This window comes from Taudactylus pleione, unplaced genomic scaffold (genome assembly GCF_031769625.1).
Source record: "Taudactylus pleione unplaced genomic scaffold, aTauple2 ptg000016l, whole genome shotgun sequence".
NCBI classification, from domain to species: Eukaryota; Metazoa; Chordata; class Amphibia; order Anura; family Myobatrachidae; genus Taudactylus; species Taudactylus pleione.
In genome coordinates, this window is record NW_028284418.1 from 527,860 (window position 1) to 541,363 (window position 13,504).

Below are 13,504 nucleotides of genomic sequence, written 5' to 3' on the forward strand. Positions count from 1 at the left end.
TGGCTGAGCGTACATACTGCATGATGTGCACCACATTGTTCATGACATCTTCCCATCTGACATTCAGCACATCATGTGAAGATGTGATGAACAATGCACGCGAACGTGAAATTGAGCATACACACTATGCGATGAGAACGATATGAGGTTCCAATTTGCCTCAAAATGACAAATTGTCCAATATGTCGCCTAATGTGTACCCCAGCTTACTCTTTTCAAACATTTTTCTGTTTTCCGCCTCCTTCCCTCCTACCTCTTTCCTAAACGTATTTATTGTTATTTATTTACTAGGGATACCCGGTGTTGCCTGGGTTGTAGACTGGACCCTGAAGTACACCTGCAGCCTCCATTTTTTTACATTGTCCTCGCCTATAACCTAGATAACTATGTAAATTAGGAGTAAATGACAGTGCAGGCAGTGTATGCTCATATCGTTTGGAATGGGGTATATCAGGAGCAGACTGACTTACAGGACAGAAATCAGTATAGCCTCCAAAATAACTTGAGTTTCAGATATCACTGCAGAGTAGAGGGGGTTATTCAGCTGCGGACGCATATGCTATCGATCATCGGGAATTTGCGTGATCACTGCCAGTGTCTCTGCAGCTGAATCATCCCCTGAGATCAGTCTGCAGACTAACATTGAGTACTATGTCTAGCAGGACTGCCATCGGGGGAATGCCGGGACTGGAGTCACAATCCTGGACAGAAGGGGCCCGTCCACAGTGACACTGTGGGCCTGATTCAGAGCCGCTCGTAAGCGGCCGCTCGTTCACTCCGAGCGATGTTTGCCCAACTGCGCATGCGTACAGATTTTAATACGCATGCGCGAACCATTCAGTGCGACCGAAAATCCTTTGTTCGCTAAATAGCGAATGCCTGCTATTTTGAGTGACAGAATGAGGCGTATGTGGGTGGTAACTGGGGAAGGTGCTTGAAAACGGGGAGTGGAGATCCGAACGCAGGCGTGCTTAAAGGTCAAAACGGGCATTTTAAGGGTGTGCATAATTAATACAGCAGCGTCATTGACCACGTCACTGGGTTATTTTATAGTCAGAACTGCTCGCAAAATTGTGGTAGCAAAAACCAACCACAAGAATAGCGAGCAGTTCATACGCTGGTCGATGTACTCGATTAATCTAATAAATAGCGGACATGACGTAGGATGCGAGCGGCCAGGGGGTGTGTTTTTCCAAAAAACGACCGCAAGTTTTGTTCGCTCGTTCAGACATATTTTCTGGACGAATGACCGCAAATAGCGTCCGGCTCTGAATCAGGCCCAGTGTGTCTGCAATCAATCTCCTCTGCTGTTTATAATCTCCATATGTTAATCTTTGCCAGGATCAAAGATTGTGGATTGATTATGCTGTCTGAATGTATCGAGTCAAATGTATTGAGTGCTGAGCTGCTCATGAGCCTGCCAGAGTGTGACAATATGTGTATGAAGCCGGCCCCTCAGCCACAGAACTTGTGTAATCTACGAGTGTCCCTATTTTATGGGACTGTGTGACAGTGTGTTGTCCTGACAAAGTTCAAACCTAGGCAAAAACCTAATCCTGGTCCAACTACACCACCCTGCCAAATTTGGTGGAGCTAGGTACAAAACTTTGGCCGTGCATAAAGGACAGACACACACACTTTTGTGCATATCATATAAAGAAATATACATACAGGGGTTAAAGTGGGCCGGAACATGGACGGAACTGCGTTCCGTCACTTCTATTTAGAGACGGAACCTGTGCCGCCTCAGAGAGGCTCCTGAGCTCCGGCTCCCGCAGTGTGCACTAAGGGAGAGACGTCATGACGTCTCTCCCATAGTTCCGAGGAGCAGCCTGTCGGGCGGACGCAGTAGCGGGGTTTAAGGTAAGTATTGTGTTTTGGGTTTTTTTGTGCAAACGGCTCTACTGCAGAGGGCATTACTATTGGGGGCCTTACTACAGAGGGCACTACTACTGGGGACATTACTATCGGGGGCACTACTACAGGGAGCATTACTATAGGGGCATTACTACTGGGAGCACTACTGCTTAGGGCACTAACACTGGGGGCATTGCATAGGGGCACTGCCTAAGGAGCACTACTACTGGGGGCACTGCATAAGGGGCACTACCACTGTGGGCACTGCATAAGAGGCACTACTACTGGGGCACTGCATATGGGGCACCGCTACTGGAGGCACTGCATAAGGGGCACTACTACTGGGGCACTGTATATGGGGCACCGCTACTGGGGGCTCTGCATAAGGGGCACCACTACAGTGGGTATTGCATAAGGGGCACTACTGCTGTGGGAATTGAATAAGGGGCACTACTACTGTTGGCTTTATGTGTATATGGGGCACTACTACTGTGGGCATTGTGTATAAGGGGCACTACTATCGGCATTATGTGTATTAGGGGCACTACTACTGTGGGCTTTGTGTAAAAGGGGCACTACTATGTGTCATAACATGAATAAAGGACACTACTATGTGGTGTAATGTGGATAAGATTGTGCTACTGTGTGGCGTAATTTGAATTGGGAATACTATTGTGTGACCATGTCCCTTTTGAGATCACACCCCCTTTTTTCGGCGCATGTTATAGGCACGCTGTGTCCCTTTATAAAAGAAATGCCAAGGGTTGGGGTTCCACCACTTCTCTAGGACCACTTTAAACACTGTATACATATAATATAAACTTAATTTGTATGTATGTTCGCGAGAACTACTGAACTGATTTTGATCGGGTTTTCTCTGAAATGTTCCTTAAGATCCTCCGAGTAACATTGGCTATACACACACACACCAATCCATTCTTCTCATCAGGAAGCCATTACAGAGATAACTTACTGGGCTTCTTCCAGCAGCAGCTCATTGTGTAATCTGGGGGGGCAGAGCCTATAGGCCTCACATTACTTTGAGTGACAGCAACCAGACAGCTATTGCTCTGTCTCCCCTGCCCTCCCCTCTCTGCTGCCAGATGGCCCCTCCCATCCCGTCTCCTAATTGGCTGGCTGTAGCGCCGAGCAGCCTGGGTGGAAGGCTTCCCCAGGAACCACAAGGGGAGGGTGACAATTGTCTCCTGTGTCTAGTGACCTCATGACACCACGTTAGGACAATGGTGCAGCGATTGACTGTAACACGCCTTGCCTAGCATGGCCAGGGTGGGGCCAGGCTCTGGTTAGCTGGAGGAGTGTGAACTGCATGTTAATGTAACCAGTTGTGGAGAGACAAGACCGGCCCAAGAGACATTGGTGTCCCACGAGAGGAGGATCCTGCACAGCCTCTTCCAGTTGACAGTCTCCGCAGGAGCCCGTGCCCCATCACACTAGGGCCCCGTATGGAGCCGGCTGCATGGTATGCTAGGAGAAGTGTGCACGGTGGGTCTGAACTGCCTGGCTTCAGTGTTCTGTACCCAGGGAGGCAAGGAGGGGCTATCCAGAGCCTCACGCTTTAATTGCATCTCTTCTACCTTTTTGTTTCCCGGTGCCGGCCACACAGGATTTGTGCCCCCCCTCATCAGTCTCTTCCATCTGGATGTTTCCAGACCACTGCTGGGGCTGTATCCAGCCAGCGACCCACCTGTATGCACCATCCTTACCTTCCTCCCCGAGAACAGATAGTTATTGGGTGTAAACATAAGTGACTAGGGGGCTCCCATTCATGCAGGTACATATTACGTTGGGATGCAGTCAGGAGCCGAAGGTCAAAATGCCGACCGCCGGCTTCCCGACTGTCAAATCCCGGCAAGGTACTAATGACAGGCGTCAAAATCCCGACGCCTGATATTAGACCTACGCCGGGAGCCCGACGCCCAACGTACCGAATGATGGTAAGCCGGGCGGGGGGGAGGTTTAGGTTTTAGGGCTCCCGGGGGGGACTTAGGGGTAGGCACCCACCCGGTGGGTTAGGTTCAGGCTAGGGGAAGGGGGCGTTAGGGTTAGGCACCCCCGAGTGGAGGTTAGGGTTAGGCACCCCCCCCCTGGGAGACTTAGGTTTTGGTTGCAGGGAAGGGGGGGTTAGGTTTAGGCACTTAGAGGGGGGTTAGGGTTATGCACCCCTAAAGGAGGGTTAGGGGGGGTAAGGATAGTTAACACTTACCTTTGGAGCTGTCGGGATCTTCACTGGTGCTGGTCTTCCGGTCCGGCTGTATTTCATACCGATCCCATTACATCGATGTAAACACAGGTGTGTTGCATGGTGGTGCAGTGCATAAGATATCACAATACGTTGGGCACCAGACCATCTTTGTATTGCAAAATAAATCTCTTTATTTACATGCCTCCTCCCCTCCAGAACAATGATTAAGTTTCAGTTACTAAAGTGAATATATATTGCTCCTGTCTCCTCCTGCAGAGATGCTCAGCATGAACATGGTTACAGTATATGCATACCTTCCTCTCCTCCTTCACATGTCTTAGGTATTCATTATGAATAAGGTTACAGCATTTGCACCCTACCTCTCCTGCACAGTTCTTAAGGCAGGCTCTCTTCCAGACTCTCTCTTGTGCCTTTGATACATGCAGGCTCCAGGTAAAAACACTCCTTACATTGGTAAAACATATCTCATTTCGGGTTATAATTCTTCCACACATCTTTAACACTCTCACTAGTATACACTCAACCACAGGAACACCCCTTCTCTGCAGGGATGGCTTTTCAAATGGACTCCGACACTCTCTTCAATGGTTGCTTTCAGTCTTTTACTTTGACATCTCTCTGTTCTCTTAACCCCTCCAAGGATCACACTAATTTGAACCACTTTCTCCTCTATCTATGGTTCTTCTCCACGGGCTTTTCCCTCCTCCTTTCATGGGCACTTGTATGTATGAGGGCTCCACCTCCTCTATTTATGGCATCTGGCTTCACAACAGTCTCTTTATTACAGCAATCCCCCTTTTTCTACATGCAGGTACTGTATGGGGACTCTCCCTACTTCTAATACTCTTTGGCCCACATGGCAGCAAACCATGGACCTGTTAGTCAGAACACTGGGGGATCCCGGGACCTCCTCTCCTCTGTCCCGGTCCCCAGCTTTTGTAGCACCATCTCTTCCTGGTGGTAACCTAAGCCTATATAGACTGAAGTTCCCCATGTGACCAGCTAAACAGCTGTATCTGGAGCTTCTGCCTGGAATTAGCCTTTAAGAATAAACATCTATTTTAGTGAATTTGTGCATTCATGTTTCTGCACTAGTGATTAAATTAGTATGCCTAATTGTAAGTGAGCCAACATTGTATACATTGGACAGGCTTCCTTCATTTTGATAAAAGCAGAAATCAAATATTAACAAAAACACTTGAATCTTGTCTTCTGAATTAATGAAAAAAAAATAGAATAATGAAAACACAATAAGGCTGAAAATATGTGACCACGGCGATGTTTCCTATACAAATGTGCACCTATAACAGCCAAGCACTTACCGAGGTGCATCCAGTCCTTGGAAGTGCCTCAAGAAAATCAATCTGTCCCTGTTCATCTATGACTTATGTTAACCCCTCACTGTGGAAGGGTTATTGGTGATAGTGAAGGGACCCTGACACTGACTTTATTACTTATGTTGTTGTTTTTTTTCTTGTTAATGTTTGTTTTTATTGCATTGGTCGTAGTGTATGTGGAAATGTGCTTTTCTGTAACTGTAAGATTCAAAACCCACATGGTGAACCAAAGTCCTTATACGGGGATACAAATGCTGTTCAACCTTCAAGTCAGTGAACTCTCCCTTAATTGCATCCTCTCCACCATTTTATGTTATTTAAATAATCTCATTTGTGCATGTAGTGACATAATAAGTAGGCACATTAATGTGCCAGAAGCTAGTCAGACACCTGACAAATATGAGATCAATCCACAATATTGTTTTTTCTGAGAGATGAAACGATCCTGAGAACATCCGATGCCCAGTGCACATAGGGAGCCTGATTCAGAGATGTACTGTGTTGCAATCGCAGGTACCGTTTCATAAACTGCTGAGGTTTGATTGTTTGTAAATTAGCACCCTACCCTAACAGTACTGAGACTCCCACACATCTCCACAGCTGCATACACATTTGCAGCCCATACGCAGGTTCTCCGAAAATTGCCCATGTGTGTAACCTTATGGTCATGCAGCATGGGCGCCTGGACTGAGATGCTGGAGCCATCTAAAGTTCGCAGATGTTTTCTGAGACCCGTACCCAAAATGGCAAGACGCGCCTGCGTTTTGCTGACCACTCCCCCCTTTCCTACCCCAAATTGGTGCCTTCCTGTCAATCACACTGTGATCCCTGAAAGTATGTGTATGGGATTGCAGAGGGGGCTTGGTGCATTCGCACTTCAATGGGTGCTGTGCAATAACCAGACTGAGCGGCCGAAAATGATCTGTTTGACACGAGTATTGCGCTGTGGTACCTAGCTTATCCCACACTCTGCCTAACTCCCCCCACAGACCCTCAAATCCACACAGTTAGTTGGTAGACTGAGTGCATTAGTACAAGTGTAGATGCGGGATTGCCCTGTTTTAAAGCGGCTTAAATTCAACTTTGATTCAAGCCATGAATCATCTATTATAATCCAGAAAATAAGTGTGAATACATTGATTTCTATGTAAACCGGTTCTGTTGCTGTGTACATAATACAGAATAGTATCTGATGATTAATTACCATTCCTAGCTTCAGCAGTTTTTTGCAAACTCAAGGATTCTACCTTTACTGATTCTAAGCAATAATGGTTAATATCAATGATCATTGGGTAGTATCTGAAGATGGTGGAAACTAACGGGGGCAAACTCTGAAAAACTTTTTGGAGTTTGGTACATAGGGCTGAGATTATAGTCCCCATATATAATAATGGGGACTGCGATCTGCAGTGCTACTTAGCACTCTGGGGGGGATGCAGCATCGGACGGAATTGCAAAGCTGCACACGGGCAGCTTTGCTATTCCCATCTTGCTAATATGCAAATATAGCAGGAGGTGTATGACACCCCATGACACCCCCTGCTGCATTTGTGATCCCAGCACTGTGATCAAGGCCTGATGCCGAGTTGGTCACTAAATTACTCGGGGAAAAAAAAAGCACACTAGCCAGATTTGTGCGATGCAGCTTTACTCAGCCAGCGTTTGCCCTTCCCTCTCCCCCTCCACCTCTGCAGACATAAGGAGGCACAAGAGGCAGATACACAAAAGTCTGTATTGGCGCATATGCATGCATTGTGGGTATGTGCAGTGTGAATTTAAATCATTTATGCCGCGCAAATTGCATAAGGAAATATCAGCATCAGGTTCAGAGTCTGTATATCCTAATCAAAACATCGACAAACGTGCAATGCGGAATCAGGCCCAAAGTCAAGAGATTTCTGGGAAGTCTCCTGCATTGTGCCATCAGTACCAAGCAAATGTATGAAAAAATCCTTGCTAAATAGGCCCCTTAGGATGGGAATGGGCAGTAGCTATAAAGATGAAAAGTGAATCTGAGGAGGCACCCAGATGTAGGCAAGGGAGGTATGGACTAGAGGTGAGAGCTCCAGCAATACAGTGCCTTGTCACTGAGCTTTGTGTAATAATGTAAAGGTGCCTATCCATTCACAGACATAGAAACGACAGCAGGATTATGACATTGTACTCGTACTGTCGTTTCTATGTTTGTGATGTGCCTACACTGAACGTTCAGTCGTTCAGTGTAGGGACATCCATCATCCCCGTACATACTGAACCTGACGTGATCATCAGGTTGACCAGCATGTACGGGCGATGATAGATGTCGGAAACAACCAGCGTGCACGCGCATTGCTGGTCGTTTACGACCTAAATGTGCCCAATACATGTGCGATTTGCAAGCGATTGCATGATAACGACGTAATTATCGTGCAATCGCCTGCAAGTATCGCTAAATGGATACCCCCCTTAAGGTGTTAACCATCCACTAAATCCTTTGATCTAGATTATTTGACTTGAACAGATACAGTAAATGTTGCTCTCTGTCCTTCCACCCTGGGACTTCATACGAGATTTCATTTTGTGTTCTATAACTTTTGTTCTAACAAATCTTGTTTGCTTTGTGATCTAAATTATCCATTCAGCGTATATCTCTGTAATGATTATTTCATGCTCCTCTGTCTTTATTCTGTGAATTAGAGTAATGAAGATGCAACTCCCGTCTAGATAAAGCACTGTGACATGAATGGAGTCATTAATTAAATTAACAGTGACAAGCGGAGTGCTTCAAAGCGCTACCAAATTCCTTTTCTCTCTTAATACTGGAAGATAAAGGCATACAATGACTTATACCCTATCCCTGACCTGAAAAGTGTTGTGCCATTCAATTCAAGATATGTCTAAGAACCAGACAGCTCCACAATCACATGACCGGTTTATGCCGCCTATGTTCTTGTACATAGATTTCTCGCAGAATCAACTTTGTCCTGAACAACTTTTATTCTATATGTGCTTCTGGCAAACAAAATGGTTCTATATACAGTATTTACTATACCAAACTAAAGGAACTATAAAGGCTCAAACACCAAACTAGAATTTACAGGCTACAGAGGTTGGAGGGACAAACAAGTTTGATTTACATTTCATTTATATAGATACATAAATATGTGTGTGTGCATTTCCACATGTCATCTTTTTTCCCACCTTCACCACTGTGCTTCCTTTTCCCAAACGTCATTACTCTCTATCCAACTCTGGTCACAACGCTATTACAATGACCATCTGGGGAACCACAGGTGACATAGGGACCAGTCAATGGGAGTGTTTTCATCTAGTCATTGTATAAGGAACATGATGGTTGGAGATGGGACTGAGATGTGTATGACTTGGAATTGCCTAGTTTGCTCTGCTGCCTAATCCATCACTCAAACAAACTAGTGTGCAACTCTAATTCTGCCCTTAAATACATAATGAGTGTCGCGAAAAGATGGATTTTTGCGTCCGCATGGGCATAACTGCTCAGGATACGTAATTGGTATAAACATGTAACTTGCCCTTTTGTTGACTTGGTTGTAATGTTACTCGTGTGTGAAGGGTGACAAGCCTTTGAACCTAGAGTGAAGAGAGGTTAGGAAGTTCTGCGTTCTTGCTTATAATTGCGTTCCTGGTTATAATTGTGTCAACGTGTATATTTCACATAAGATAGATGACCCTGGAAATTACCAGCCATTTGACCAGGCTCTGAAAAAATAAGTTGTTAATGTCTGTGGTTTCCTCACTTGAAGCAGTAATCAAAGAGTGGAGTCTGGTTATAACCCCACAGGGTGTCAGGCTTACAGGCCGAGGAGAGACAGACCGACCAGCGAGGTTTCAAATCTTTCCCCTAGCCAGCTGTAAGAAGTGTCCAGTTCTGTGGACACAGACCTAATCTCTGAGCTCCAAACAGGATGGAGTGAGAAATGATTAATTAAATGAACTATCCCCTGCTCAATTGACCAAGAAACCTTATGTTTCAGTCACCTAAGGAATGGAAGGGTTAAACTACCCCAAGAGAGGGGAGTGACCCAGAGCTGCCTGGAGAAACAGGCATAAAACTGTAACCGCCTTCTGGGTCAGTGTTCATTTCTGAGGGGCTATCGTGTGGTACAGATTGAATCAGAGTTCGTCACTAGGGGCTGACCTGTCCCACAAATCACTTAAGACAAAAGTGTGGTTTGTTTGTTCCATTTTATTTTATTTCTGAAATTATAAGTAACTTTGTGTGCAACCTTTTATTAAATGTTATTTATAATCTTGTAACTTTTTGTAACTAAGCTTTGTAGGTATTCTTGAATTAAAACATTAATTCTAGTTCTGGAACTGTGTTTTTATGACCCAAGGCCTAAACTTGGCCCACGTTACCTATTGTTCTAAGCGTGTATGCAGGTGACAGCAAAAGCTCACATTATGCTGAAGCATCAAAGTTACTTTTGCTGATGGCAGCTTTCAGGTATTTAACCACGCGTGCTGAGTTAACTTGTAAAAGTCACGGGCGGCAATTCTCAGATTGGCGTATCTGGAGAGATCGGCTGGAGGTCCATGACAATGAGCTCTAATTATTAGCAAATGTCTGATAATAAAACTGAATGGGTGATAGAGCTTAATATGAAAGTAGGCAGCTCTGGGTGATGGCATCAGTTATTTACATTGATAATTGCACATCTTAAAATTCTGTCATATGCCATAAAACCAGAGCAGATGAATACGGTAACATATACCCTGTGTGCCTATGTGATCTTGTATATCTGTGCGCAGTTATACAAATAACGATGTACATGATGACTTCTCTAAGTATATTATAGCAGGTACAGGTTGTGGAATCTGCTGACAATATAAAACATGTTCAATCATATATGAATGTAATTGAATTGAATATATATTATCTCAGTTTTCTTGTCCACTAATTTGTTTGTTTTTTATTTATAGGCTGATATACGGTCAAGGGAATTCTGCGCTAAAATTACCAGCAAACACAAGACTCAACCTACACAGCCCAATAACTGCTCTTCTTAAATTAAAGTTGACCTGTCACAATGTTCTCTAGCTTTATTTTTTCCTTTACTACAATATTACTAATGCACTATGTAGTTAGCAAAAATATGTTTTTGTCCAAAGTCCTGTTTACATGAGAGAGAACATTTTATCTAGCCTGATTACCCCACCCCTTAGCTGGTTTGTGGTGGTTCCTTCCATGGAACTCCTTACTGTTGGACACCTTTGATGAAAGCAAGGCCTGATAAATATGACAGGTTACTCTGGAGTAAAGTGTCAGCTCTGCCTCCTGCCAAATCATTAAACCAAGTCAGGCGGGTGTGATCTATAAGGTCGACAATACATAGGTCTACACCAAATGGTCAACAGGATGACTGACAAAAGGTTGACAGTGCAAAAGGTCGACAGGAACAAATGTTTGACGCATATGGTCGACACAAAAAAGGTTAACACTTTTTTTTGTATTTTAAGCCTAATCCTAACCCTAAACCTAACCCTTTCCCTAGTGCCTAAGCCTAACCCACCCCTGGTGCCTAAACCTAACCATCCCATCAGGCAGCCTAATCCTCCCCCAAGTGCCTAACCCCAACCTTAAAAATGTTGGGGGAAAAAATCATATGTCGACCATTTTTGTGTTGACCATTCAAACCCGTCGACCTTTGTCCTTGTCGCCCTACTGACTGTCAACCATCTGATGTCGACCTAGACATTGTCGACCCTTTTCTTTGCACCCTGCATCCTGATACCATTCAGGCTGCCAAGGTAATTACAATTGAAAGTCCCAGCCTCAATATTTATCATGCTAGTTATGTCAAACACTAGACTGCAGCATATTTTGCCAATTAGGCCTTCTTTTGTGGGGGCCACTTTTAATCTATGGGGGCGATTCAATTCAACACGATGCTGAATAGCCCCGGGAAGGAGTTCCCAGAGCTATTATATTAACTGCGCTGTTTAGTCTGACTAGAGGATTTCTGTTCGCACTCTCCTGAGGTGTGAGCCGAAATCTGACTTAAGGGCCAGCCGTGATGCTGTTTTCTAGTTTACCGTGGTGCTAACAGCCTCCCAGCTGGCATTCTAGTCAGAGAATGCCGGTTAGCTAGACCAAACACCCAGCTTAAGGCACGGTAATCGTCATTCTCCGACTTAGAGCCATATTCAATTTGAGCGGACCCGCAATACTTTTCCGCCTCCCAGACTTTTCGCCTACATCGCGTGTTTTGTAGGCGGAAAAGTATTGCGCGCGTGCCCGCTTTACCCCGTATTCAATTTGAAAGTACGCGAAAACGGGACCCAGCAAAACTTGAACAGGCGGAAAGTACTGTCAGATTTGGGGAAATCAGCCTGACACCCCCCAAAATATGCTCTAACATGGGGTTAGCTATGGTACCCCCCGATTTGGCTTGCTGAAGGTATTTGGTATTTTTAAACAGGCTCAATAGCTGCTAAATAGCGTCTTTGTATAAGTGGTGCAGAATAGTATTCAGGAGGTTTTTTTGCATAAAATAACTTATCCCAGCAAATTTGGGGTACTTGAAAATGGGGGCCAGCATATTTAAAAGTTGTTAAAGTTAAGTTGAAAAATCATGAAAAATCCACCTGCCACAAGCCCCTGCAATCAAAAAAAACTTGGGGCATACTTGGGGACCCCCCCAGAGTCAAGTTCGCTAGTTTTTAACTTTGTCCCCCAACATTTTTTTTCACGCCCCCAAATTCAAAGTAATTTTTTTGGGGTGTTCTTAAGTGTTTTTTTTTAAAAAATTTGACTCAGTTTACCTTTGGGGGAGTCTGAAGGCTGCACGGGGGTTCCCACAACGTTGCACCCCAAAACCTCAATTCTGCACTTTTTTCCACCTCCTATTCATAGGCGAAACTTTTCCGCCTATTACATTGCATTGACTTTCCGCCTAGACAGAAAGTCTTTCAAATTGAATATGGAAGAAAGTCAAAACAGGCGAAAATGACGTCATTGGCGAAAAGTTTCCGCCAAAAACACGTGAAAACGGCTTTTTGGCTCAAATTGAATACAGGCCTTAAGTGGTTCTAGATGGACGTAACAGCTCAGTAAATTGATAAGCTCCAGGATCGCCTTCCAGGAGCTATTCAGCATTGCACTAAAATGAATTGCCCTTAATGTGTCAGCAGCGTAGAAAACGGGGAGGAAGTCCAAGGGAGGGACTATCAAAATTCAGTTAAGCACATGGGGATTCATTTTTACAAACATTTTTTTATTATTTTTTAAAATGTGACGTTACTTTTTAGTTTTTATTGCATCATTTGCACCGATAATAGACCATATCAATTTTTTTTTCTTTTTACCCAAACACATTTTGTATTGTTATTCCGGACATATAGATCTCAATTTTTGTACTTTTATTTTTACCAAATAAATATTTTTTACATTTATCAGAATAATTGGAGTGTATGAAAAGTACTTTTGTGATTTTTTTCTCCTACACTATTTACATGAAGTCAAAATTTAACAATAACTACAATATATGCATAGTTTTTGTCTATATTTTGGGCTCAACAGAGTAAAAATATTTGAAATTTATATCTTATATACACACATTTATTATTGGTTTTTTTACAATTCTTTAGTAATTTATTGTACAAAACAATTTATATGTATAGTATGTGTTGTCAGACATCCAAGCCTATGGAAGTGCATGTAAACCCATGCTCTACCACTCTTACTAGATCTAGATTTGCTTGTGAATACAGGATTTTTTTCATAAAATACAACTCTGGTAATTACAACCTAGCACTTCCTCTGGGGCCACCATTGTGAAGCATGGGGACAGCATACACAAGTAAAGGGATATAGTTACTATCTCAGCGGTCGGGATGCTGGTGCTCAGAATACCGCCACCGGAATCCCTATAGCAGTCGTAATCCTGGCATCAGAATTCCAAAAGCCGGCATCCCAATGGTATGTATTAGGGTTAGAGGAAGGGTTAGGGTTAAGCACTAGGGGGAGGGTTACCCTGCGAGGAGTGAGTTAGGGTTCCTTGCGGGGGGAGGAGGGTTAGATTTAGGCTGCGGGAAAGGTGGGTTGGTGCTAGGCTACTTACCTTTA

At 44.2% G+C, this 13,504-nt stretch overlaps 1 protein-coding gene across 2 annotated transcripts in view; it reads left to right on the forward strand.

Annotated features, from left to right (window-relative positions):
- Positions 1-12,763, forward strand: part of ENDOV (endonuclease V) — a 109,492-nt gene extending 96,729 nt beyond the window's left edge. The window contains exon 9 of one of the 2 annotated variants that reach the window (XR_015878432.1): positions 10,360-10,437. Coding sequence is in view for 1 of the 2 variants with exons in the window: in XM_088472817.1 (XP_088328943.1) it covers positions 10,360-10,446 (87 nt within the window). In the remaining variant the exon portion in view is untranslated. Of the gene's footprint in view, positions 1-10,359 lie in introns of both variants that reach the window. The other variant, XM_088472817.1, reaches the window with a different exon arrangement.
- Positions 12,764-13,504: the final 741 nt, after the last annotated feature.